The 27408-nt window shown below is 43.9% G+C and overlaps 1 protein-coding gene across 1 annotated transcript in view; it reads right to left on the bottom strand.

Annotated features, from left to right (window-relative positions):
• TANC2 (tetratricopeptide repeat, ankyrin repeat and coiled-coil containing 2) overlaps positions 1-27408 on the bottom strand; it is a 146439-nt gene that overhangs the window by 75722 nt on the left and 43309 nt on the right. Inside the window, exons 5-6 of the mRNA XM_066567080.1 lie at positions 25808-25987; positions 8164-8271 (exon numbers count right to left, since the gene is read on the bottom strand). Coding sequence (XP_066423177.1) covers positions 8164-8271; positions 25808-25987 — 288 coding nt within the window. The remainder of the gene's footprint in view (positions 1-8163; positions 8272-25807; positions 25988-27408) is intronic.

Raw genomic sequence — 27408 nt, 5'->3', positions numbered from 1 at the left:
AAGCTTGTGGCTCAGACTCTCTGTCTGAGCCAGCTGGGCTGTGATTGGCCATTAATTAGAAACAACCACATGAGCCCAATCCCAGATGCACCTGTTGCATTCCACAGCAGCAGATAACCATTGGTTACATTTTGTTCCTGAGGCCTCTCAGCTTCTCAGGAGGAAAAATCCTAAGGAAAGGATTTTTCATAAAAGTTGTCTGCGACATCCCTCCTCCGATGCCAAGAGCCGAGCCCAGCCCAGCCCCTCGCCCTCCACCCAATTCTGCCCTTTTAAAGAGAAAACCCCTCAGGTAGGAGAGTAGCCAGCTGCACCCTTCTCCCTCCTCCTCCTCTTCCCAGCCACATCTTTTGTTCTCTGAAGTATCCGTAGTTATTGTCTCTTAGCAACAAATGGGACAAAATTTCACGAGAGAAAGAAAAAAAATAAAAATCCTAACCTCCACCAGCATGTTGCATCACAGCCACCCAAATAATCTCTTTAATTCCAGCAACTCTCTTTCAAAACCTCTCACATTCCTTCCTCTGATTTTTCACATAATTTATTTCTATCAGGTGATAGAAATCTGACAAGAATTTTGAAAAGCCTGCTCCCTTTGTGGTAAGGCCAACCCTGGCCAACCAACAGGGGCACAAAGAAAGTTGCAGGAGACTTTCAGAAATATATATATAAATATATAACGTAGCATTTTCCATCATTTTCTTGGGGAGTAGAGTCTGTAGAAGAGGATTTTGACCAACACCTTTCCTTCTTCCAAGGCAGCTTTGCCAGGTCGAAACACAACCAGCATTAAAATGAGCCAAACGTTTAATAAGGCAAATGACACTTTACTGTCACCTTTGACCACTGTTAAGTGGGAGGTCACCAGCAAGAGACAAGACAGCACAAAGACCTTGTCCTTACCTCATCTGATCTATTAGCATCTTCCCAGGATAAGTTTATTAAAAGCAAATCTGACTAAATTATGGTCTTTGCATTTACGACACTGACAACAATCCTGAAAACCTACCATTACATACCTGAATAAGACTTCAAAAGTTCTGTTTGGATGTAATAACTGCTACAGAAATAGACTAATTTACTGTTGCCAGCTTTTAAAATTAGAAGTCAAGACTGGACAGGGCTTAAAGCTGGTCTAGTGGAAGGTTCTCTGCCCTTGGCAGTGGCTGGAATGGTCCCTTCCAGTCCAACCCAGTCTGTTATTCTCTGATTCTTTTGGGGACTAATTTCTAACAGAACTAATGTCTAGGGCTGTTGCTAATTGTGTATCTTCAATGATTGGAGAGGGAAGTCTACTGTCCATGTGGATGAGATCAATTTAACATTTGTTCTTTCTCTAAAACATAAACTATACTTATAAAAATCTTACCCCTACTCAAATAAAATACAATCACCCACACTATCCTCACAGTGCCCTGAAGTTATACAGATTAGAAGCTGTAATTTCATCTGTAAAAAGTAGGTGGAGAAACACCACTGAAGTTACTGAAGGAGGCAGGTACAGGTAGCAGACGTGCAGGTAACTGCACACATCACCACAGCTCCTGCCAGCCAAGAGAGATGCCCAGAACAGATGGGAACAGAGCAGGGAGCCCAGGAATGCTCCCCCCAGGCAGACTCTGCCAGCAGCCAGGAGCAGAGAGCAGCAGCAGGGACCTGCCTTAAGTGCTGACCATACCTGGTGGGACAGGGCTTCCCCACGGGGATGGGGTTCCTCATGGGAACATATGGAAGAGCCAGTGGGGATTTCATTCTGAGAAACAAAAACAGCAGGCACAGGAGTCAGGGAGGAAGGCTGCTAGAGTCTCAGTCCAAATACAAGGATCTTGGAGCCTGCAGTAAGTTCCAGGGCACTGGAGGAATTTGAAGCCAACCAGGGCTTCCAAGCAGGGCTGCACTTTCAAGCTGGCAGCTGGCCAAAATGGTCATGTTTGGACTCAAGGTAATTATTTTCAAGCGATTTGGAGTTAAATAATTAGTGACATAAAACGTCAAAAATTCTGCTTAATGAGGTGGAAAATCTACTGTGGTACAGGAGGTTATGCACAAGTTGATCTCCTTTCTTCAGGGTCCAAGGGCAGCTGTGCTGCCCTGGAGAACAGAGCAGATGGGACAGAGGGAATGCTGACGACTGAAACCAATTTCACCAGGGGAACAACAGTCACGCTAGATAAGAATAAAGAAGTTCTTGTTCTGCAACCCTGGGGAGGGTGAGGAAGTCACAGCAACTGGCAAGAGAGCACAAGTCATGGTGCGGCTTTCAGAGCACTGCATATTTTCACTTATGGGCAGCTCTCCATAGCATCACTGAAATTCAAGGACTTTCATCCGTAGGCACTGGGACATGGGAACCAGGCTTGTAAAAGAACAGAGCAGTTTCCTACAAATGCAACCATCCCTTCTTCTATTGTTACAGCTAACAATAATGGTAAAATGAATACTGAGGGGGTTGCCTCCATAAAGAGGTGAAACAAAACAACAGCATCTCAAAAGACTGTAGAGAAAAAAGAAATAGAATTACTGACCACTTCCTCTTTCTTTCCCCTCTCCTCCAGCTACATTTTTATGACAAAAACAGGATGAATGGAGCTTGGAGCAACCTGTTCTAGAAAGTGTCCCTGCCCATGTCAGGGGGTGGGACTGGATGATCTTTAAGGTGCCACCCAACCCAAACCATGCTGGGATTCAAGAGCATCAGTGCTCCCGTTGTCAAAAAATAATATGCTAGAAGAGGAAACTCCTCTGCCAGAGTCACTCAGTCAGTGAGAAATCTGCCCCACCTGCTCAATATGGAAGAAAAGGTTTTACACTGATCCTCACAGGCCCAACACTGACAGTTTCAAAACCAGCAGGGCTGCTTTGCTTATGTACATATTTATTTGCTGGCATTAAACTATAAATATTCAAAAAGCCTAAGTATTAGCACAAAAACGTTACTGGTTCCCAACAGATCAGTTGAAAGCAAGCACTGCAGCTTGCTGAGGGAAAACAACTCCTTGGATTCCCTGGGATCTGTCCGGATGGGCAGCCAGAGGTGCTAGGCTGCTGCTGCTGCTGCTGAAGTATCTGAAGCAAAACACACCTCAGGAGCCATCTAGGTTAGATCTGTGAAAGCAGTCACAACACTTTAATCTTGGGCAGTTCATCACAAAAACAGAATTTGGACCATTTACAGCCTTTTCCCCTCTTTTTTCCCTTTTTTTTCTCCTCCAGGTAGATTGAACCCAAACCCTGTAAGGGTTGGGTATTAACAGATTGCACCAGGAAGCTTTGAGAAAAGCATGCTGTCTCCAGTTATTTAACAGTTAAAACATTTGGGAATAATCTATGGGATTCATCTTATTTCCACTTCTTATCTTGAACAGCTCTGCTTTGGTAAGATTCAATAAACCCCAAACTCTGGACCCCACCACTATTCTCCCAGTCGCAGCTTTAAGTTCGAGCAAACTCGATGACACCTAATGGCAACTGGTCTGTGGCCAATCCCAAAAGGATTCACAGCTGGAACTCCAGCAATGCCTTCAGTATTCCTCCCTCTGATCCAGAATTCCAGACCAGACTGGGGCTCGTTTTGTAACACACGAGTTTATTCTGAAACTGGTTCCATCTCCTGATCTAGCAGAAGGAACCAACAGCATCCTCCCAGGAACAGCATGAGAAAAGTCAATCGCTTCCATGGCAACCAATGTGCCAAATTATGGCTCTTCTGCAATTAGGGCCGATCACAATGATTTCCCATTCCCTTCAGGTCAGTGGGCTTGACAGTGCTGGGACAACCACAAGATTCAACAGTAAAACCATTTGTCAGATCACGGTTGGTTTGATTATTTCCTCTCCTTCCCCCCAGTTCATCACTGTTCAATATAACAGAGGCTGGACCAGAATCCTGCTGGCAAAATTTGTTTGGGGTTTTGTAGGATTTTTTTGGCTCAGTGCCTGTATTTTCACAATGAAAAATCAGAGAGTACTGCTGGTTCCCGCATTCCCTCTTAAAGGGCTTTTTCTAAGACCCGAGAAGCATTTTGTTGTGTTTAGGAGAAACACGTGGACAATGTAAAATGAAAAATACACATTTTACGTGATAAAAAGAGAGAAGCAGCAGCAGGCAGATGCCAAGCTCAACAATTCTTTAACCAAAGGGAGAGAAAAAGGAGCGATGAGATGAACACAAGTGCTGCTGCCATGGTAAATCACTCCCCTCCCTGTCTGTGGCAGGAGCACTGCAGTGATTCCTAACTCAATCAGGGATGAAAACAGACGCCTGCCAGCCTAATGTGCAACAAGCAAACCAGACACCCAAGATCTGTGTCCCAGAATTTCTGAAGAATGAGTTAATCAAATTAAAAGATAACGTCATGACAGACTTAGCCTTTGGAACACAACACCAAGGTAATAAATTACATAAAATGCAACTGCAAACATTAATCTGAGGCAAAAGGCCATTACCTGAAAGCACCATCCATCTCCAACAGATTTTGTGAGCACTCAGAAGTCAAAACATGGTTTAGCTATCATGAAAAACAAAAAGCAGCTCAAAGAAAGATGCCCTCGTGACCACAATTAAGAACCAAGAAGCCAGGACAGTTTACCACGCAAGCAGAAGTGAGGCGTGATAACGTGGGGGAAAACCCCTACATATTAAACTGAGTCATTAGAATCACTGCAGAAAAGGTTTGACAGTTGAACAACAGAGGTTTGAAGGTCAATTCCTGCTATTCTACGTTATCCTCCTTGAAGAGCGATGATGCGTGTGAGGCTGTCATCCCCAGCCGCCCTGCCTTCAGAGGGGTGGCAAGAGGGAAAACACAAATGCCTCTGTCAAACAGTGTCTGCAGGATTGGAGCAGAGACAAGGAGGGAAGATGGATCAGAAACCTTCCAAGACCCTCCTTATAAAGACTCTGCTAAGTCACAGAATGGTGGGGCTTGAAGACCTTTTAGCTCATCCAGTTCCACCATCCACCAGACCAGGTTGCTCTAAGCCCTGCCCAACCTGGCCTTGACTATTTCCAGGGATGGGAGACCTGTGCCAGGGCTTCACTACCCACACAGGGAAGAGACAAGGAACTCCTTCTCCATCAGGGACACTTCGAGTCAAGGACTGAAATCTGAGCAACCTCTGCAACTACAAAACCATCTACAGAAACATAATCTGACTCAGTGATCCTTGTGGGTCCTTTCAACTCAGTTTATTCTGTGATAATTCTGGTAGAAAGGGGTTTTTCCAAGTCATGGAACAGCTTTTTTTTTGCCATCATCTTAGTTGCAACATATAAAATATGGGCCTAATTCTAAATTCATTTAAGAAGATTTATTAATTTTTTAGTATCTACATTCTTTTCTCTATACAATGAATGTAATAATAAAAAAAAAAAGAAATTATCCCAAGCTTGAAACTTCACTATTTGTGCTTGGTATTAGAATGTCCCTCCATGATTCCACTTGGTATTGTGATCTTCTTTCTCCTTCCTCGGCACTGGAACGTCGGGAGCACGTCACTCCCCCACACTGACTCACGCTGAAGATGTCACAAGCAAATCTCCCCCCCAGCAGCATGAGGGGCACTGCAGTTGCTCAGGAAACCACCTCCCTGGAATGTGCTGAAACTTGCCTGAAGCCTTAAAATAAACATTTTGATACTGAGCAAAATTTCACCTCTCGGCATCTCAAACTGAAATCGTTATTCCTATATATGCAGAGTAGCTAATGTTCTCTTTTCTTTGCTATTTAGTGTTTTAAACTGCTTTCAAGTGTATAATTAATTACATTTTTTGTCAGGGATCACATTAAAAACCACTCCACCTCCCCTCCATTGCCAGGCAGATCATCAGCCTAATTTTTTTCCTTCTTTCATCTCACACCGTTATTCTTGGAAATGCTCAAGGATTTAGCACTGTGTGCTAGATCTTCACAGGATGCACACATTTTAGAAGAGGGTTAATGTAAGCCTAGCACAGAAGAAAGGAGTTGTATTTCCTTGGAAAACTGATTCCAGGCAGTGCCTGAAGCTTTGCCATGATCTGCAGTAGGACTCTTCCTCCACCTTCCCATCAGGGGCTGGATGCTACGTCCCCTTTGGTTCCTGTGAGTTGACCACAACTTAGTTCCCTCTTTACACAAGGATCCTCCTCCAACCACCTACTTCTTCCAAGGTGGAGCATCTCAAGCTTGGAATCCATCCTTCCAGACCAGCAAAACCTCCAGCCCCCACATTACTGCTACTTTCACAGAGGGATCTATAAATTTGGGCAGTTTCTTCCCTGAACAGAAATCCTTCCCCAATGGATTCTATCCTGCTCTCTTCCCTTGCCTGTCCCAGCTGCCAATATAAACCTGGCCACAGTCCCTGGACACAGGCACACATGAAGAGAGCAGCTCCCTAACAGGTCCCTGGGGTCACATTTAAGGAAACTGAAACAAACTGAACTCTCAACCTGCAGTTTCTACCTTGACTCCAAGTCCATGCTTTTCCCTGGCATGTACTGTTCTGCTCTTATCTCATTTCCCTTTTCCAAGTACACCAAGATGGCACTTGGGGACGTGGTGGCCTTGGGAGAGCTGGGTTTGCAGCTGGACTCAAAGCTCTAAAAGGGCTTTTCCAGCCTTATTGGTTCCACTGTGACAACTCTGCCATTGTCACTTTTTTCCTTCCTTAATGACACTTCATGTTCCTTTAACGACACTTCAAGGCAGTACAAATCTCCACTTCTCCTTTCAGATCACTAAACTATCAGCAAGAGAAGGAGATCAAATAGCAGAAAAAAAGAAATTAAAGAAATTGCAGATCCCATTGTCAAAGCCCATCCCTGGGCTTGGCAGGAGTCCTGGCCTCCAAAGCTCTGGAAGAGGGGAGGCACATGTCTGGGTGTGGGAATGTGGAATTTATGTTTTTTTAATCTTACAATGCAATGATAATTCTCTGTGGATGCAATCATAATAAGTTTATAATTATTAACAATTATAAACATGACAGTTGAAGCCATTCAGTTAGAAAAAAGGGCTGCAGCAGCACATTTTTAATTGTAATTCATGATGATTGAAATAGGAGCAGCACTTTTCAAGGCAACTGTGGTCTCAAATTAGGCATTGCCAAGCACAGGAACTGTCTTTTGATTTTCTGAGACAACTTCTCTTTCAGACAATACATTCAAGAAAGCCCACATTCAAAATCTGGACAACATTCAATTAATTCTTCCAATTCTGAGCACTCTACAAGTTCTTCTAACAAGTTCATCAGCCACAGGAATAATCAACACCCTGATTTCACAGTCATTTATTAATATGACCTTGGCGACTGTAGCTACAGATTTCAGAGGCAGATGTCACATATTTGCACACCATTCCAACCTATTAAACATTCTTTTTTCCATCCAAAGCCTATAGTGAGTATGGTTCATTATCAAGGAAAGCCAGGGGGAAGAAGCTGCAGAATTCAGCACAGAATCCACCAAAACACTTGCTGCTGTTTTCAGCCTTCTGCCAGCACCTCCACAGTCTCTAGCCTTCCCCAGGTTGCCACTTCCAAGTGGAAATGATACTGAGCTGCAGATTCCAGGCACTCCCATGTGCTGGGTTTGCTGGGGCTTGGGGGATTTAGGTAAAGCCTGCCCGAGCTGACAGACATGAACAGGGTTGAGCCAGGAAGGGACATGACCCACTTTATTTATTTTTCAACCAGAGGCCTCAAGCAACGTGTATGCATTTCAGAGCAACTGCTACAGGATACGTAAGTTAGAAGGTATTTCTTAACAAAGGAAAAGTGAACACCCCAATATTCCTTGATGCAGGTAACAAGGTCCCACAGTTTTGCTTTAGCTGATTTAATGATGTTTCTGAGACGTGGTTTTAGTCCAGCCTCTCTGCAGACCAGCATTAAAAATTAAATTTAAAGCAAGTATGTTTATTGGCTCATTTTTATCTTCTCAAAAGCAACTCTCTACACCTTCTAAATTATTCTGAGGGGAGAGCAGCCACATGCAAAACTGCAAGCAACAAAAGTAAATGGGCAGTTATCAGAAATTAACGCTTATTCCAATGTCCAAGTCAGTGAAACTTGGTTAGGGAAGGTCCAACCAACCATCTAGCCAAAGGAGCCATATTATACATTTGAAAAGTCTTTCTGCCTGTTGCCCCTGTTTGCACGGAGCCTTTGCATGCAGCTTACCAGGGCAGAATGCATCAACGTCCAGCTTCTGGGCAGAGAGGGTTGGGGAGCCAAGCTCGGACTCTGGGATTCGAGGGCTCTCAACAAACTTTGCTTTCCTCAGAGGGGCTAAAGGAGAAGGAGGGGGAGAGAAAAAGAGAGGTCATGAGTAAGGGAAATAGCAAGCAACAGATGGAAGCACTTAACTAAACGACACTGTCAGACTCATATCAGGTTACCTTTTTTTTTTTTTTTTTTTGCCAGGAAAAAAAAATTATCTGCATTCTTTACAAAGGAGATGGCTCTTGGTTAAACTTTCAAACTGCACAGGCTGACTTTAAAGTGTGTGAACACTGAGGCACATTCCTGATACTCTAAAACATTTTCTTTTCTCCTATTTTATTAAATTTTTTTAGAGGAAGCAAATGAGCCTGGATCCAGCCAGCAACTGTGGAAAAGCAAAGATCATGGAGAGGTACACAGAGCCCATCAGGTTTTAAGATATTTAACTGTAAATATCTGAACTGAACACATAAATACTATGTTCAGTAATTGTTTCCTTGAACGTAAAATTTGAATTTCAAGACAGTCTCATTGTTGGACCAAACAGGTTTGGTGTTCAACACAAAAGAGCAGAGCAAAGCTAACATTGTGCAAGCCAAAAAGAAGCACTGCACTTTTATCCTTGCAAATCCATAAAAGATCAAGAGACTTAATAGAGGATGGGGAAAAGGTAAAAGTGTCTGTAATAAAGCATCACTGACCACTAGTGCTAGAAAAATGGGATTTTCTCCACATTTTAACAGTCTGAACTCTAAAGGACATGAAATTCTGTACAACATTTTTTTTAGTAAAATTAATAGAAGTGGTTTAGTAAAAGTCTTTAAATATATTCCAGACCAGAGAAAGAGGACTAGAGAAAAAGTTACATGCAAAGATTGTCATATTGCATTTCCAAGTTAAACTCATGCCCATTACAATGAAAGGCTAATTTCAAAAGCCCCTCAGCCTCTGGGGGTCAGTGGCTGCTGCCCCTCCATTTACATAATTTATCTTTATAGCTCCCTGTCCTGCAAATTAAATTTGGGATCTGCAGCTAAAGATTGGGAGGTTGCTCTTTTGCTTCTCCTGTAATAAAAGCCCAACAGGTCAGAGAATGGTCTCTGAGGCAGCAATAAATCTCTTGGTTTTAGGGAGCTGCTGTGGTGCTGGGAAAGGCTGAGAAGGTCCAAGAACGAGGAGCCTGACAGACAATGCACAACCAGATCACTCAAACTGAGCTGCACATTAGTGATCCCAGATTTTTTTAATGGAGTGTGCAAAACAGAGATGCAGACGGAGGTTTTTCACTATCAAGTCCCTGTGAAGCAGAAGAAAGGCAAGGAATCAATCCCCCCATCTCTGCACCAAAACAGGTGTACTAAAACCCCTCCCCTCTGCCCCCTCATGATCCACCTCAGGAGATGTGCTGAGGGCAAACAGGGACCACACTTCTATTTTACACACAAAATCCTGGCTGAGCATGAGACATATTGCCAGCACATTCCCTGCAAGGCCATCAGGGCCCGTGCAACAGGAGCCCTGCAGGGCAGGAGGAATGTGAGAAACTCAGCAAGATAAGGACAGCCTGCAGCCCCTTCTCCCCCCATGGCCATGGATGTGCAGCACCACTCAAACACACAGCCTGATGCTAAACACTACAAGCCAGCAGTTAATTCTATATAATCCCCCCTGGAAAAAATCCCACATGTGCACACACAAACACCCCACAGCCACAAGGTGACCAACACCCGAGAAAAATCAGTCCCAGTAACTATCCTGTGCCAGATCCTGATGTAATGAAAACATTTTAATATTGAAAAGATTATTGCTATGGCCTGAAAATGGTTTAAAATAATAATTCTGGTCAACCCTTTAATATTTAGTTTGCAATTGCAGTTTTAATAAATATGCTTTACCACAGTCTCAGTAACAGTCATTTCTATAATATATATTAAAAATAGCCTGTCTTTTCTTTATCATTTCTGGCTGACACCAGAACCATGTATCGTCCCATGCACATGTGGCAGCGCTCACTGTATTCTAAAACACAAAACCCACAGAATTTTCAGGGTTCAAGAAATGTTAATGACTGATGGGATTGGCACTAGAAGGTTCTGCACTAATAAGTGTTTTTGAAAAGAGGAAGAAGAATTTTAATAAACACGGAGAGGGCAATGTGACCACTACCCCACTTGCTGTGTGGACACACAGGTCTGTGGAAGATGCAGGACCTGCCTGCTTTGACAGATCAGCACTGAGCAGTTCACCTCTCACCTGTAAGGAAGGAACTGATCTCCCATTCCATTGGGTTTTATTCCTACATTTACTCTGGATCTCTTTTACTCCTCACTGAGGTGCCCATCACCCCACTAATTCCTGCCTTCTCCATAGAACTGACTGATGACCACAGATGTGGATCATGGATCCAACAAACTGATCCACCATTTCTTCTCTTGAGGGCAATAAAGAACATCCTATCACCAATGTGCTGAAATCTCCATACACTGCAAGTTCAGCCATACACATAATTTAAAGGCACTTCACAGCATCACAAAATCACAGTTTGCATTGTGTTGGAAGGGAATTTAAAGCTCACTCAGTTCCACTCCCTGGAACTGGGAAGGGGATACCTTCCACTACACCAGGTTGCTCAGAGCACTGTCCAGCCTGGCCTGGCATCTATTTTATTATGTTTTTGTTCCCTCAAAAGCATGACTTGAGCCTTAAAAACACACTTCCACCAGCCAAGACACACCATGTCACCATGACTCACAGACAACAGCTTACTCTAAAAGGCTCAAGTCAATACAATTCTCTCCATGTAAATACAGGTGGGGAAAAATCACAGAAGGAAGAGTTTCTGTTATTACAAATACCTTAAGTGTGGAAAAGACAAAAACTCCTCCTAACTCACCCATAACCCGATTACAGGAAAGGAGGATTTTCACATACAAGAATTAAGCACCTCTGACTCATGTTCAAATGAAGATTATCCTGACAGATTCAGATTTGGGCATTAGTCTTCTACCGGAATAAATAACAAATGGAAATATCACAAACTCCAAAACCTGGTTTGACACTCTACAGCCAAATGTTAATGGATAACACTGATGTTTTTATAAAAGTGGCTTTTCAAGGCACAGCAGTTTGCCTTGGTCCTGAACCCCTTCCTGAGAGCAAAGGCAAATCTTGTGATCAGTCATGGGATGAGCTTCTGGCACAAACTATAAAAACTAACAAGAGCATGAAACAATTATTTGAAGTATTCTGTACCTGCTCAGTGCTTTAGGCCTCTTATTCCTGTAAGGATTTTCTGTAGGAAACTGAGCAACTCCAGGTGTTAAACAGCATGAAAATAGCCCCTAATGTTATACAAGTGGAGTTTGTCTGAGCAGAGAAAATGATGTCTTCCAAGAACAGGAAGGAAAAAGGATGTCTGCAATAACCAGTAATAAAAATATAATGGATTGAGTCAAGATGGAAGTCACTGGCAACACTGGCTGCAAAACTGGCATTTAATCCAGAAAAGCATGTTGATTACACGGAGCCTAAAGCCACAACCTTGCTCCTGTCACCCACTGACAGCCCAGGAGCTGATGGCTGCAGGCCATGGTCTGTGTCCACCTCACAGCCCAGTCCTGGGCCCAATGGCTTGAGGACAAACACAAATGCATCACAGAGGAACTGACTTGCTACTACTGAAAAAGGAACTTCAATTTAATGGCTGAGATGTTATTTCAAACCAACACTGTACATTTTTGGGGTCAGTTCTGCAGTTCTTAGTGATATTACTCCCCACTGGTGTCCAAGCCAGAAGAACAAAACTGAAAATCTTTCTGTAGATGCAAATAAAATTCTCATTGGACTTTGCCAGCAACTCTTCCTGCAGGAGGAAAGTGATGCTTATCCCGGGGTAGGAATTAACCATGTAATGCAAAACCCTTAGCAGGGCCAGCAATCAGAAAATGTAATTAGCTGGCTCGTTTATGACATTTTCTGCAGCAGGTTGTCTGTCTTCCAGTGGGACAAAGTCTGCTCCTTGTGGCTGCCCCATCCCTGAAGTGTCCCAGGCCAGGCTGGATGGGGCTTGGAGCAGCCTGGGACAGTGCAAGGTGTCCCTGCCACGGCAGGAGATGGGACCAGATGGGTTTTAGGGTCCCTTCCCACCCAAACCAGGTCTGGGATTCTGTGAGAGACTAACGACAGGGAAAGCATTTCATTAGTAACTGCAATCTCAGCAGCCTGACGTTTTAGGACTCTCTTTAAGAACAGGGAGCAAACTTTGGAAGCTCAGGTTTAAAGAGAGGAAAAGTGGGTGCTCAGTGCATCCTCCATTTCCATCTTTCACTCATGCCAGAGCCTGACTCATGTTTGGAAGTGTCCCAGCAGCTCTGCAGTGCTGTGCAGAGCTGACTTTACTGAAATCTCCCTTGAACTGAAATGTTTTTAGTGCTGCAGAGTTATTGATCCACAGAGCTCCTGGAACAAATAGCTGTCACATTCAGCACAGCTGCACAAAACCCAGCACAGGGGCGATGAAGCTTTGCTGCCTCCTATGTCCCAAAGGACCCTTTATTTGGCTGAGGTAAGAGCCACGAAGAGGAAATTATGGACCACATGATTATTTTTGCTGTGGCACTAATCCTGGAAACCTAGAATGATTTGGGTTAGAAAAGACCTTTTAAAAATGATCCAGTCCCACTCTCTGTCATGGGCAGGGACACGTTCCACTAGACCAGCTTGCTCCAAGCTCCATCCAACCCAGCCATGAACATTTCCAGGGATGGGGCAGCCACAGCTTCTCTGGGAAACCAGGAGAAATAATATACCAGCCGTGTGTAATAAGGATTTTTAGGTATATTTTTTTTAAAAAAATTAAAATTAAACCAGTGACAATACATAAAATGAAGGTTAACATCCTCTTTACATAATCCAGCATTATTTTATAGAACCCATTGTGTAACAGTTTTTTCCTCTTCTATTATTTGAGACTATAAAAGCTTTTTAAATTACATTCCCCAGCCTCTCTCCTCTCATCCCACATTATCACAGCAGTGAGGGCAGGGCAGCACAGAAAAGTGGTGAGAACAATGTATTGTCTGGAAACATCAAACTCGTTCCAAAACTTTCAGAAAACATGTTTAGCTTAGGAGATAAGGCCCTGAAACAAGAAAATTGAAGGAAACATAGGTGGAAAGAGGAAAAGAATAAATAAAAGCAGGAAGAGAGTTCAGCAAGCTGGTGATATCAGGACAAGCAATGGGAAAGGAGAGCTCAAAAAGGCAACTACATTAATGTAGAAATTCTCCTTTAAACTGTAGATGTGCGTAACACAAAGGTTTTGCCTATTACTGCCCCTCAAATTGATTTTTCCTCTGCAAAACTGAGGAACAACCTTCTCCAAAGCAGTGGATTCTGCAATCCCATGGGACCACAGAAACCTCTTGGAACATTCTTCCCTCCTCTCTGTCTCTCTCCAGATGAACGAGGCACAGAAAATATCAGCAAGAATACGTTCAGAGACCTCAAAAAGGAATGAGTCTTCTGAAAAAGTATAATTAAACCAAATTATTACCTATCTAATCAAGATTATTACAAATCCTCCCAAATAACTGATCAAAATGATTTTCTGTCTGAATAGACAGCCCAAATCAATGCTCAAGGGAGAAAATCACCTGGTTTTGAAAAGGCTTATATGAATTTTAAATATATGTAGAATAAAATAATACAGATTTCTGCCTGAAGTGTTCAATAAAGACAATACAATGATCTTACAATACACATTTATAGATTCAGAGAGAAAATAATTCCTCCTAAAATACTAACCTGGCTGTAGCCTGTACTTCCAAAAGGAATTTAGCTCAATTTCCATTTTGCTTATTATAATAAACAATTTTGTGTCATTCAGGGAAGTAGAACAGGGATTTTTCCATCTAATTTACCACTGCTGGAGACAGCAGCCAGCAAAATCCCCTTCCCCAGCTCAGTCCAAAGGGTTTAGGAGCATCCCAGTGTCAATCTCCTGAGCAGATGCTCCCAGGAATACTCTGGAAAGCCTCAGGAAGAAAGCTGCTCCTGTTATTGATCCCAAAAAGAAAAACACACCCTCACCTTCCCCCCAGATAAGGCTTTTTTCCCATGTGGGCTGCCAACAAGCCTTTGTTCATGTAGGGGATAGCTCTGAGGAGAAGTTATTTCATTAATACATAGACATGGCAGGAGGAGGAGATGGGACTTTGCTCTTCCCACCCAAACTTATCAAATCTTTTGGACTCCTTGGAGCTGTGGCACACTGCACACTTTTCCATGTCATTTCCCATCGAAAATTCTTCTTTTCAGCATCTTCTGAAGCCTCTCAGAATTGCCTTTTTTAGCAGAAATTCCTCATCTGTGACTCAAGGCAGAACCCTGTGCATGAGACGAGGAAGATGAAAGCAGAGAAGGGAGGCAGCACCACCTGCTCCAGCTTTCTAAGTCATCTTGTTATGAAAACAAGCAATAAATTTCTGTTGCAGTCACTCTTGAAGTTTCAGGCTTTGTTTGCACTAAAAAATATAAATAGAGTGACTGGAGACTGGGACTATGGGATGAAACCACATCATCAATATTTTAAGCCTACATAAGATCTGCTCAAATACCCCAAAGATCCTCCCAAAAACAGAAACAGGGTAGAGCTGGAGGGGAAAGAATTCCTCAACCCCTTGTATCCCTTTCCCCAACAGTTTTATTTCATTAAATGTTAAATTTAAAACAGATGAGAGGAGAATACTACAAAACACAAGTACTGAATTGCATTACTGCCATTCAGTCTCCTACTGTCCTGGAGTTCTTGCTGTAATTCAGTGACTCAGGTATTGCACTGGCACTAAAAATAAGGAAAAATGTCCAAAAAGGACCTGGATGCACTGTAAAGAACATTTAGTCTATAGACAGCAACAAAGAGTTCTGTCACTTTAATCAAATTATAGGCAACCCTGGTAATTCACTGCTTAGAAAGAACCTGTTACACCAATTCCTAACAATGCTCAGATTTCAAGCTGACAGAAATCAGCAACTAACTAAGCATCTACTGAAGCAAACACATTTCCTTCTCTCTTGAATGAAGCTGAGAAAGCTCAGGGAAAGCTGCCCCAGTGCCACTGTGTCCCACCAAGGGGCTTGTGTGGGGCTTTTTAAAATGGTCTATGCTGAACATGCCAGTCAAATCCTTTCTGGACACTGACAAAGCTTAATTTAGGCACTAGAAAAAGAGAAAATATCCTTAACTGATGATTCTTCCCAAAGAAGAAAAGAGCAAGTGGAATCCAAACAGCTCAGAAATGTAATTTATCTCCCTAGTGTTTTACTCTCTTACACAGCTCTTCTGGAATAGCTTTAAGGTCCCTTCTCACCCAAAGCATTCTGCAAATCCATGATTCTCTCCATCTTTCTTTACACTGAGAAGTGTACACAGGAAGGTATCCCTGCCATGGCAGGGGGTGGGACTGGATTCTTGTTAAGGAATTCTCTCCAACCCAAACCATTTTGTGACTCTGTGGCCAACTCTGCCCCTCAGACCTCCTCCTATTAACAGGTCCCACATACACACCAGGCCAAGGGCTGTCTGCAGCTTCCCAGAGCTCCCTCCAAGCCCTTTTTAGCCCTTTTTGATGCCACAGCCAGCACCTGTCAGCTGCCTGGTGCTAGGAGAGTTATAAACGAGCAGCTATCCAGCAGAGCAGTAATTCAGCACCCTTGGCCACCCCCTGCTCCTCATGCTCAGCCCAGTTTGCTTCCATGCCCTGCTCTACCTTCCCAGACAAAGCTCTGCCATCCTTCTCTGCAGTGGCTTACCCACTGCTCTGACTCTCTGCAATTAGAGCAGTAAGAAATTAAAACCTGCACGAGGGGTTTGGAAAGGAACTGAAAAAGGAATAACAAATGCGCTCTAGACAGCACTGCAAGAGTGCTGCTGAAGTGTTTTACGGGGAGCCAAGAATGATCAAAGGTAGGTATCAAATTATAGCAGCAAATTAAATTGGAACAGGAGTGGCACGGCAAAGGCCAGCAGTAAGCCTAAGCTGCACGTAAACAAAATCTCATTTATTCTCCCACCATATCCTTAAGAGCAAACCAAGATATTGTGACCATAAAAGAGAGAAGAGTAAACTGTAAAATATCTGACCATTCACAGCCCAAGTAATCCCAAGTTAGAGCACGTGAGAGGCTGGATCCTGCTCACTCTGTAAACCACTGCTTATGGCCAGGACTACACAGCTACAAGCCAATATAAATTCACTCCTTGATAACAGCATTTTATAATAAAGGCAAGAGATTAGGAACAGCTAAGGTAATTTTATTTCTGCACGAGTCATTCAAACTTTGTGATGCTAAAACTAATTTAGTTGGGTTAGTTGATGCCACCAGGGCTGTAATTACATTGACACATATGCAAACTGTTCCATTCATATGAAACTGGATTTAGGATCCCTGTTGCTCCACTGGTAGCAGCGTCACAGAATATTCTATCCTTAAAATGAAGCTGCTTATCTGGCAGGGCACAAGCCTGAATTAGCTGAACTTGTTTGTTAACACTTGAAAAAGTGTTTTTGCTGCATTTACAAGGTGGGTTTTACCTAAGAAAATTGCTAATGCAGCCATCTGTAGTTTTCAGTATTTTTGTTTTGCTTTTCCAATTCTTCATTTCCTTGCAAAATTAAAGGAGCTGTTGGAATTTTCTGTTTTGAGGAGCGATGACTGCTCACCATCCTTTCCTTCCACAGAGGAGCAGGGACAAGGACACATGTCACGCCTCAAGGATTTAATTGAAATATCTAATACCCATGAGATTATTTGTGTGAACACAGATGGCTGAAGCAGACTGTCACTGACACACGAGTGCCATGCTCCTCATCACGAGCGGATTTAGGAACCCAACACTTCTCTGAGGCTTTGGTGCACACGAATCCTGTGACACCACCAATGTCCCAGGACCAGGGGACACTAAAGTGTAAATAATTGGAAGGCAGCACTTGCAGGGCCCCTTTCCAAGCTGAAAGGGCTACAGCCATGACATGCAACAGAGCCAGGACCATTTATTGACAGAAACACACCCAGCTGGTGACTTCCCTTCTAAAAACCACTTTCTCACTTACACCTACTCACTTCCATGGCTGAGAAGATAAAAAGAAAAGCATAACAGGGATAAAACCTGTTTTTTCCTAATCCTGCTTCATCTCTGCAGAGGAAATGCTTGTAGAAATTTCAAGTTTAAGCTTTCCACTGCAACCAAAGGGGTGGGGACATCTTCCACTAGCCCAGGTTGCTCCCAGCCCTGTCCAACCTGGCCTTGGACACTGTCAGGGATGGGGCAGCCACTGCTGCTCTGGGCACCCTGTGCCAGGGCCTGACCACCACTGCAGGGAAGGATTTCTTCCTAATATCCAATCTAAACCTACCCTCTGCCAGTTTAAAGCCATTCTCCCTTTTTCTGCCACCACAAGCCCTGGTAAAAACTCCTTCTCCATCTTTCTTGTAGCTCCTCTATCTAGGAATCGAGGAAATTTATCTAGCTCCAAGCTATCTAGGAATTACTGAGCACCAACAGCTACTCCAGGAAAATCACCACAGAGCAAGGAAAGAGAAGTGCCAAGGAATGGTCCAGAGGCAAAGATCCAGCTCAGTCCTCAACCTCCTGTGTGGTTTGAGCATCGGTCAGGGGATCTGTGATGAAAACTTGGCCTGTGACTCTGCAATGACCCCACCAGGACCCTGCTCACCTTGTGCTGGAACATCTCATGCGTGGCATCATCCCAAACTTGGTGATAAGACCATGAGTTTAATTGAACCTGATCAAGGTTTCCTGCATGGGTAGAGCCAGCCAGGTACAAATCACATCAGAAAATAATTTCTGCCAAAGTAACGCTCAATCTTTGGGCAAGTGACTCAACCCAACACCTCTGTGTGGTCATTCCTTCTTCACACGGGAAGAAGTTTCCAAAAGGGGCTGTCCTGTTGTGACAGAAGCAGGAGAGGACCAAAGAACGTGCCCAGTTGGAGATGAGGCCTTTTCCTTAGAAAACAGGGAGCCCAGGAGAATGCAAGGGCTTGTTCCACATGGGTGTGTCCTGTGAGTGCCTTTCTGCTCCCAAGTGCACAGGACACCTCTGAAGGCACGTTCCAGGAGTAGGAGGAAAGACGTAGCCAAGGGAAGAGTGATGGCCTGATTTAACTCCACAGGAGGCTTTCTACACCACCTCCTCCTGCTACAGAAACCTCTTAGCTATGTCTAAAAATTAAAGATTCTCACACACCAGAAGTGTAATCGTGACAGATGCTCCATTTTGTGCAGCCCCAGTGTGAAATAAGGACAGTTTCTCTCTCTGAGCATCTGAAAACCCATGGAGTTAAAATGCAATTTTTTTGCCTTTTAAACACTATCTACACTAGAGGAACTTTTGGGGTTCTCCCTCTGTTTAGGCATCTCCACAAGTGTCTGAAATGCAGAGCTATTATCACCTTTTCCCAGCTCCAGTGCTGTGATGACATGTTTACCACATCCTCTGCAAGGCTGAGCATTCCAACAGCCTTGATGCAAATAAAAATAACCTTGGGAAGAGCAAATTCTAAAGGTTCTGCAAAAACCTCACACCACCACCAAGGGAAAAACAAGGGATTTTCTGCATATCTCTACTGCAGTTTCTGCTCTGTCAAAATGAAAGACAGTTGGGTGTCAAAATAAGACAGATAGGGTTTGTCTTGAAAACAGCACTGAGGAAAATCCATGCTAGAACTGGTAAGTGTCTTTCAAAAGCCAATAAATATGATATGCCAGCTTTTCCCTTCCCTTTATTTAAGAAAATAAAAGTTACATCCAAACTATCCTGAAATTAATGCAGTAATATCATGAGTTTGACAGGTCTCCAACAAACAAAAACCCTTCAACAGAGGATTTGGTTTAATTCCAAAAATTACAAACAGACATACTATTTATCTGAATAAATTTCAGGGCCAGTTTTGGAGCTCCAAAAAAATTAAATCAGAAATTTTCTCATTTCCCACAAAGAATTACGTTGGTTTAATAGAGACAAAAGTCCATCTGTGAGTACACAGGGACACATTCACCCACCTGTTTCATCTCTGCAAGCCCAAATGGTTTCCATTTGAGTATGAGCCTGTCAAAACAAATCACATGTCCCAAAATAATGGATGAAGAATCCCAAAAATGGATAGTAGGAATTGACACACCAGGAAAAATATACCCAGCATATGTTATTGTAACTGAACGAGGATCCTCCTTCTCCAGCAGCTTTCATTGCTGGAGACAGAATCTCAGAATCACTGAGGCTGGAAAAGACCTCCAAGATCATTGAGTCCAACCTGTGCCTGACCCTCATCTTGTCACCATCCCAGAGCACTGAGTGCCACATCCAATTACTCCTTGGACACCTCCAGGGACAGGGACTCCACCACCACCACCCTGAGCAGCTCCTTCTACTGCCTGACCACCCTTTCCATGAAGAAATTCTTCCTGAGACATCAGGATTTGTCACACTGAGAGCATAAAACAGGACCCAAAATCCAGATGGCCAAACCACAATGAAAAGTTGTGTGTATTTTAGGTGATTTTTTTTAAAAGGGACAACTCAGTTATTCTGACAGAACACAAGTTTTCTACTCATGAAACCTCCATGCAGACAGAGATTGCAAGGGATCAGGGAAACTTCAATAGAAAACTAATTATGCCCAGAAAAAAATACATTATACACTGGCAGCACTGAAATCTAATGGCACTTTGCAGGTAACTGGGTCCTTGGCACTGCTGTGCATTCTGAGACATGGGGTGGGCCTCCCACCCAACCTCCACTCCTACACAGGAACAGGAATTTCAGATCAGTGTCATGCTGACAGCATGACAGAGAATTCAGTGAAAAGAAATGTAAGCCTACTGCAAACACCATGGTATAAAAATACTTTAAAAAGAGCAGTCTCTTCTGACACCAACAATTTTAAGCACAATATCCTTCAAAAATTGGCTTCAACATGAGCATCAGGCACTTCAACAGCTTTTCCTCAAATTCTACCTTGGTAATGGTTGTTTATTTACTTTTATTTCTAGAAGCTCACTCTTTCAGTGAAAAGCAAATATTTCTTTCTCTCAGCACAAAGGAGTTTTATCATCCAAATCGAATTTGTGGTCATTTCAGAGCACAAAAGGAAAACATTATCTCAATCCCATTGTTCTAACATTTTGAAAACAAACGACTTGGTGTCTGTAGCATTTTCAAGTCACTCCTCAGCAGTTCTATTTCAGCAATGCTCAGAAATCAAATTTTTTCATTGCACATTCATTTTATGTCTTGCATGAGAAATTCTGCACATCTGAGCAAGGAGGTGACAAACTCCGATTATGTAAAACGATTGCAACAACTACAACACAAATAACCACCAGCAGCATCACTCTGACACTAACTCCCTCCTAGTAATGGCTTCCTTACCAGCCAGGAGCCCCACAATCCCTTACTGTACATTGATTTTCTGCAGTCAGACGAGGCTGAGCAATGCCCAACGCAATCCCAATCAAAGACCGTGCGCGACAAATCGTCCGAATACTCACAGGGCTCTGCTTGCTCTCCCCATCAGCCAGGCTGGGGATTCAGGGGCACTGCTGCCTGGAGAGCACTCTGGCACAGATCCTCCTCTGATCCCTCCCTCTCCCTAGCGCTGCCTCCATCCTGCTGCTCCCCACGTCAGGGTGATGTTACAGGTGACACCTCCCGCTGCTGATGTCAAGCTCTTGCTCCCAAAATCACAAAGCACCGTCTCCCTGCGGCGCTCGCTGCTCCTACAAGCATCACCTGCACATCCTCTGGGTGCCAGGAAACGAGCTCCAGCAGGATTCCAGAGAAGCTCATGGACACACAGCCTTCCCTCTTCGGCAAGTCTCCCAGTCTTACAGAGCTGCTTTAATTCCTACCAGAACGCTGCAGCAAATGTAGCCTCTACGCCTCCCCTGGGGGGAAAAGGAAGGATTTTTTTACAGTTTCTTTCTGTGGTGCAGCTTTATTTGCTCTTTTCCTAGAGCAAACTGCTGAAAGAGCAGGGAAATAATGGATCAGGAGAGCAGAGTGACTGACTCATGGATGCTCTCCCGAATATTTCGGAGTAAGCTGAGGGGCTGGTGATGCAGCCCAGGACCAGAGCTGATGAATGGCGCAGTGCTGCTGTTGTCATGGCAACTAAGAGGAAAAGAAAAAAAAGGCAGCCCCATATAAGGAGTTGTGACATGGATTCTGGGAACAATTTATACTAAAAGGCTCTAAGCCCTAGGATACTTTAAAGCTGCAGCACCCTCTTGGTTGGGGACAGGTTTCATTGTTCACATTGAGGCAGTTGGCACAAATTTCTGACAGGATTACTCACATCCAGCCCAGACACATTTGCATCAGGAGGGCTGCACCAAAACAACATGATTCTGCAGTGTGTGCAAGTAACTGGAACCGAAATAATTGAAATTATTAAATGGCTGGACACTACTAAGGACCCAAACTAATATCTGTGGAAACAGAGTACCCACGGGCAGGCACAGCCCCACACAGGTGAGGAGCTCTGCCCTTACAGAGCAAGGCTGAGATGAGCCAAACTGCAGCACCATCAGGTGGCTGAGTGCCTGAGTGGCACTGACACCAACACAGATCCTGCCAGGCCTCCCAGAGACAGGAGAACATCCCCAAATTAACCCATAGCCCAGGCACTGCTGGGCAAGGGAGGCTGGCAGAGCCCCCAAAGCATCTTCAGGTACGGCAGAGCAGGGAAAGCCAGCTCACACACATCTGCCATCACAAGCTGTGAGCAAGGTCTGTATTCCATGTGCAACACTGGGGAAAAACACATTATTTACCCGAACCATCATCAGCTGCTTTGCACTTAATGCATGTGCTCAAACAAACAACACACAGTGAGGGAGAGAATGGCCACTGTCCACCCAGCACAACCACAACACTGCAGGGCTGCAGCCTGGGCTCAGCAACTGAAACTTTGTCAGAAATCCTTCCCACTGATGATTTATTTTATTTTAAAACCCAGAATGGCCTAAGCTGGAGGGGACGTTAAAGATCATCCAGTTGCCACTGCCGTGCCCATGGGCAGGGACACCTTCCACTGTCCCAGTGGCCACAAGCCCTGTCCAGCCTGGCCTTGGACACTTCCAGGGATCCAGGGGCAGCCACAGCCCCTCTGGGCACCCTGTGCCAGGACCTTGCCACACTCACATCACAGAATCATTGTTATGGCTGGGAAAGACCTTGAAGATGATCAAATCCAACCATCAACCTTGCAACACCATCACATTCCACACCAAACCGTGGAATCAAGTGCAAGAGCCACACATTTTTTCGAGCACTTCCAGGAGTAGTGACTTCACCACTTCCCACATGTGCCAGCACTGACAGCTTCCCCCCAGCACTCCCACCCCTGAAGCTGTGCCTCATCATCGCTCACGCTCCCACCCAGCTGAGCTGGTACAACAATTTGGAGAGAACATGTGGTCCTGGGGGCTGCAATCATTAATCTGGGTTTATCACCACTAAACAAGAAACAAAGTTTTCAAGTAGAGAGATCTGAGCTTTTTAGTCCCACCATTACAGTTAAGATCAAAGAATATTGAGCCATCTGCTGAAGATGCAGAGCAGGGAGATGTGACACTCCTCATGGCCACTCCCAAGAGATGCAAGGGTATCTATCCCACGAGGGATGGGGAGAAGACAAGACCCCAGCACGACAAATGACACGTGTGATGGTGGCATAGAAGATGTTGTGTGTTGAGGTCCCCAGCCCAGATGGGCCTGGAGGGTGCTGAGAACCCCAGTGGTGGGTCCTTACTGGTATCACTGGGAAGAGCAAGTCTCCAACCCACTCAGCCCTGCTCTCACCATCTCTAGTGATGGATCTAGCGAAAAAATATACATCTTCTTTAGGAAAGAGGCTACTATTAACTGCCTGAACCCACTGATTTATAGGAATATTCCTACTGATTTATATGAATTCTATTCTTAGGGAAAGTTCCCACATTCCCCAAACACCAGGGAGGAATGCTCTCAAAGAGAGGATCTGCAATGAAACCACTTCCCCAGGCCCATTTCTTTGAAGACACTGAAGCAGCTAATTCACAGTGGATACAGCAGGATCAGGCCTCTGAGAATCCAAACTGAAACACCCAGGCCAGGTTTTTGTTAGAAAAACAAGATTTCTTTCCTCAATTTCTTGCTAATATTCTCCCCTCATCACTCTCTGCACAGGCACTCACACACGTGCTCTTTCTAAGAGAATCCCAGTGCTTGCAATCTGTCATTCAATGGAGAAAATAGCAATAGCCAAGTACAGTGATGAATAAAATTATCCCTGCGCATATAAATGTACAATATGCAAATGAACACTCCTTCCTGAGGAGGAGGAGGAGGAGGAGGAGGAGGAGGAGGAGGAGGAGGAGGAGGAGGAGGAGGAGGAGTGGGATGCAGCACAGGGCTTTGTGCAAACCCTCTGCAAATGGTGGGTTCCACAGGAGTGGAATAAAACATCATGAGCTGAGTCTTTCAGCCCAGTATCTCCTTTATTAACCTAATGCACGTATTTTTGGCATCAGTTCCCAAAAGCACTTACATACATTCACCCCTAAGCACCCTCCTGGAAAGCACTGCTGTCCTCAAGGCAGGTAAACAGAGCACCTGCATTATTTTCATCACAGTTATGGTTTTGAGTCAGCAGTAACACACCCTTGATGTATAGCAGAATATTTAAGCCCATTGTTTCAACATCAGCTGCTCTTTGTGCAGCAAGCACGGTAACTTTTGAGTGCTAATTTTATTGCAGACACAAACCAAAATGGTGTCTTCCCTTACTTAACCTGGGCTGGGAGGGTGGGGAGTTTTCTTTCCCTTTATTACATATTTTTCACATTATTTTTGTTAATAAAGCCACTGTTATTAAAAAAAAAAAACCAAATTGAATAACACAAACTGAGTTGAATGTGCTGATTTAAGTATGTTTTCAGCCAGTGCTAAACAAGAGGTGGCAGGAGGGGGAGAACTGATTACTTATGCTGACTATTACTTCACCCCTTAGAATGACAATGATCTTAGTTTTTTTAATCACCAGGCTATTCAGCAGAGTGGAAATTGCACCCACGTGGAATATTTATCACCCTCTGAACCCAGCCAAGTCTTCATATCCAGCAAACCCAGATATCAAGATGTGAGTGAGTGACCTTAGTTCCTCTGGGTAGAAAACTTTCACTCTGTGGAATGTGTTCCTGAGGTTTTTTTTTTACCAAAAATGGACATTTTAACTTTTCTGTGGATGAAAAGCTGCCTTGGTTAAAAAGCAGACAGATTAGGCACTTCAAAATATTATATTATCATAGAATTATGGAATGATTTGGTTTGGAAAGGACATTAAAGCCCACCCTAACATCTACCACTGTCCCTGGTTGCTCCAACCTGTCCAACCTGGCCTTGGACACTTCTAGGGATCCAGGGGCAGCCACAGCTGCCCTGGGCACCCTGTGCCAGGGCCTCACCATCCCCACAGCCAGGAATTTCTTCCACATATCCAATATAAATCTCCCCTCTTGCAGTCTGAACCCAATTCCCCCTTGTCCTGTCGCTCCAGTTCCCAACAGAAAGTCCCTCTTTGGCTGTAGGTTCCTTCAGATACTGGTAAATGGTCCTGGGACATAAATTTTTATTTTTAAAAAAATAAAATTTAAAAGATAAAGGTTTTGATGTACCATACAGGTGAGGGTCTCTCACCAACCACTCCGCAGACACAGGATTATGGCAGGAAGAGAATTTCTCTCCCCTATGCTTTCCAAGTTCTCCTTTCACCAGAGGGCAGAGGAAACAAAAGGCACCAAGTGCATCAAACTCCCTTTTGTACACATAGATCAGATTATATTCCATAAAAACTCTTTTTGGAGATTTCCCTCAGCACAAGCACAGGACCCTGGCTGACCACAAAGCTGGGCACAGAGGGGGTCAGACTTGAGGCAAAAAGCAAGTTTCTCAAAAACTGTTACGAGTAGAAATACTTCTTTTCAGGCTTTTATACGGACGTTGGACTCCAAGTGCTTTTGAAAAATCACACTACTGCATCATCTCTAGGTATTCATACCACAGTCCTGACAGGTTACATAAACAAAAAGCAGTATCTAAAAATATGCATGAACCAAAAAAAAAAAAATCTGTCATTCAGATTTTTTTTTTAGCAAAGTATAACTTTGCTATAGAAGTTCATAATATCTCTGATGTTCTCTCAACATTCAAAATTTAAGCAGCAACTTCTTTAAAACCACTGTAATCCTTCCACTGTGCATGACAGCAACACAAAGTGGAGCTGAAACACACTCTGATAGAAATTTCTCAAAAATGAGAGAGTATTTGTAAACCAGAGAGACCTTTTTCAGCAAAGAAAGATTTCTCTGTCAACACAAAAATCCAACCCATCCCCATTCAGGTTTGACTGAATCAATGCTGTAATAAACAAGGGAACGACTCCCATACAGAAACCATTCAAAGCTTTTTTCTTTCTCTTACAGATTTTTGCACCAACGGACCTTAAAAGCCCCAGTGAACTTTATTTAAGTCCTTACCAGTTAACTTCTTCACAGGTTGGAGCCGAACACTGATAGACTGATGTGTGAGTAAGGGGGAGGATGGAAGGGAGCGGGACATGCCCTCCATTATCCGAATGTGCTGCATACCTTCGGTCACTGGGAGAGGAGGAATTGCGTAGTCAGGTTCAAAAGCACAGTCGTTCTCTGTGGAGGTGCCTAAAGGGGGGAGGAAAAGAAACACCAATGGGTTAGAGTGCAAGGGAGAGAATCCTGCTTCCATCATTCCCAAAGGGCTGGCTGGAGGGAGCCCTGGGCAGAGCTGAATTGCCAAGTTTAGTTCCCTTTGCACACCCCTGACACGTCCCTCGATGCACCTCTCAGTACCTCTCTCTATCTGATGAACAGCAGAACCATGGAGAATTTCTTTCAATGTTCTTAATTTGTCTTTCAGAGTCTTAGAGTCACCAGTTTTCGATACAATGACCGTAGTTTTTAGATTGTTGGTTTCTAATATAAAACCTCCCAGCTAAGTTAAATTTCAATAGGAGGACTTTTAGCCTAAAACAAAAAAAATAAAAAAAAACCCCAAATAAAATGAAGAACAAACGCCTCTAAAAACAGCCACCAGCTCCAACTCTCCCAAGAGACACACAAAGCACGTGTGGGGGTCCCATCACTACAGATCCACAATGCAATACATGGAATAACATGAGAACAAGTGAAGATAGAATAATAAAAGGACTCGACCCTAATTGTAATCAATATTAATGAACAGTGAAGGGAAGGTGCTTCAGATCAGCAGGAGTCAGGAGCCATAAGGTTCCTCCTGTTAGCAGCAGATATGGAAACCTTGGGGTCGAGGACACCTGGATCTTCACTCTTGTCAGGAAGATGAACAACCTAACCCAGACAACTAAGAATTCATATGCAAAACCAACCCAAACTGTTAACAATGATATTTCACTAATTTTTCAATAATGTCAGAAGGCCACACTTGTGTCATTCTGTTACAAGATAGATTTTAGCTCTTAATTGTGTGCTGATGTTTTCCCTCCATAAAGACATTCCTCACTGGATTTCCACTGGATAGCTGTGCTGTTCTCTGTGGCCTGTGAGAGTGCTTTTAAAAGAGAAAAATGTGTGCTGGACAGAAAGGGAGATGGGCAAGAGTGGGAACAGGACTGAAGGGTAAGAGCCTCAAACGCACGGTACTTCAGAGGAGTGATGGACGAGCTGCATTCCCAATATCCAAAGCACAATGTGAACAACCCAACATATTGCTGACAATCAGCAGAACAACCCATGTTGAAATAACTGCCAAAAATCCTGGACCAGTTCCCAAAGGGTTCTGGAGGGCTGCAGCACCAGTGGCTGAAGTGCATCCATTCCTGGTGCCAGCAACCAGGAATGTCTCTCAGCAGTTCTGAAATGCTCTTTACATGAAAGCCAAATAAGCACCAACACCCTTCACACCTCCACCGGTTTTGACAGTTCAAAACACAACTCACTTTGCACTCTGCTTGCTCATCACTCACCAGTTACCAGGAGCTCTCTGCAGGCTCTGCCAGCCCAGCCAGGCTCACCAGGAGTGTCAGGGAAGACAAACCACCATCTCTGCCAAAACTAGCATCCAAAAG

The sequence above is a fragment of the Molothrus aeneus genome, chromosome 28, assembly GCF_037042795.1.
Source record: "Molothrus aeneus isolate 106 chromosome 28, BPBGC_Maene_1.0, whole genome shotgun sequence".
NCBI classification, from domain to species: Eukaryota; Metazoa; Chordata; class Aves; order Passeriformes; family Icteridae; genus Molothrus; species Molothrus aeneus.
The sequence above is the reverse complement of the archived record's forward strand: the minus strand, read 5'-3'. Positions and strand labels throughout refer to the sequence as shown.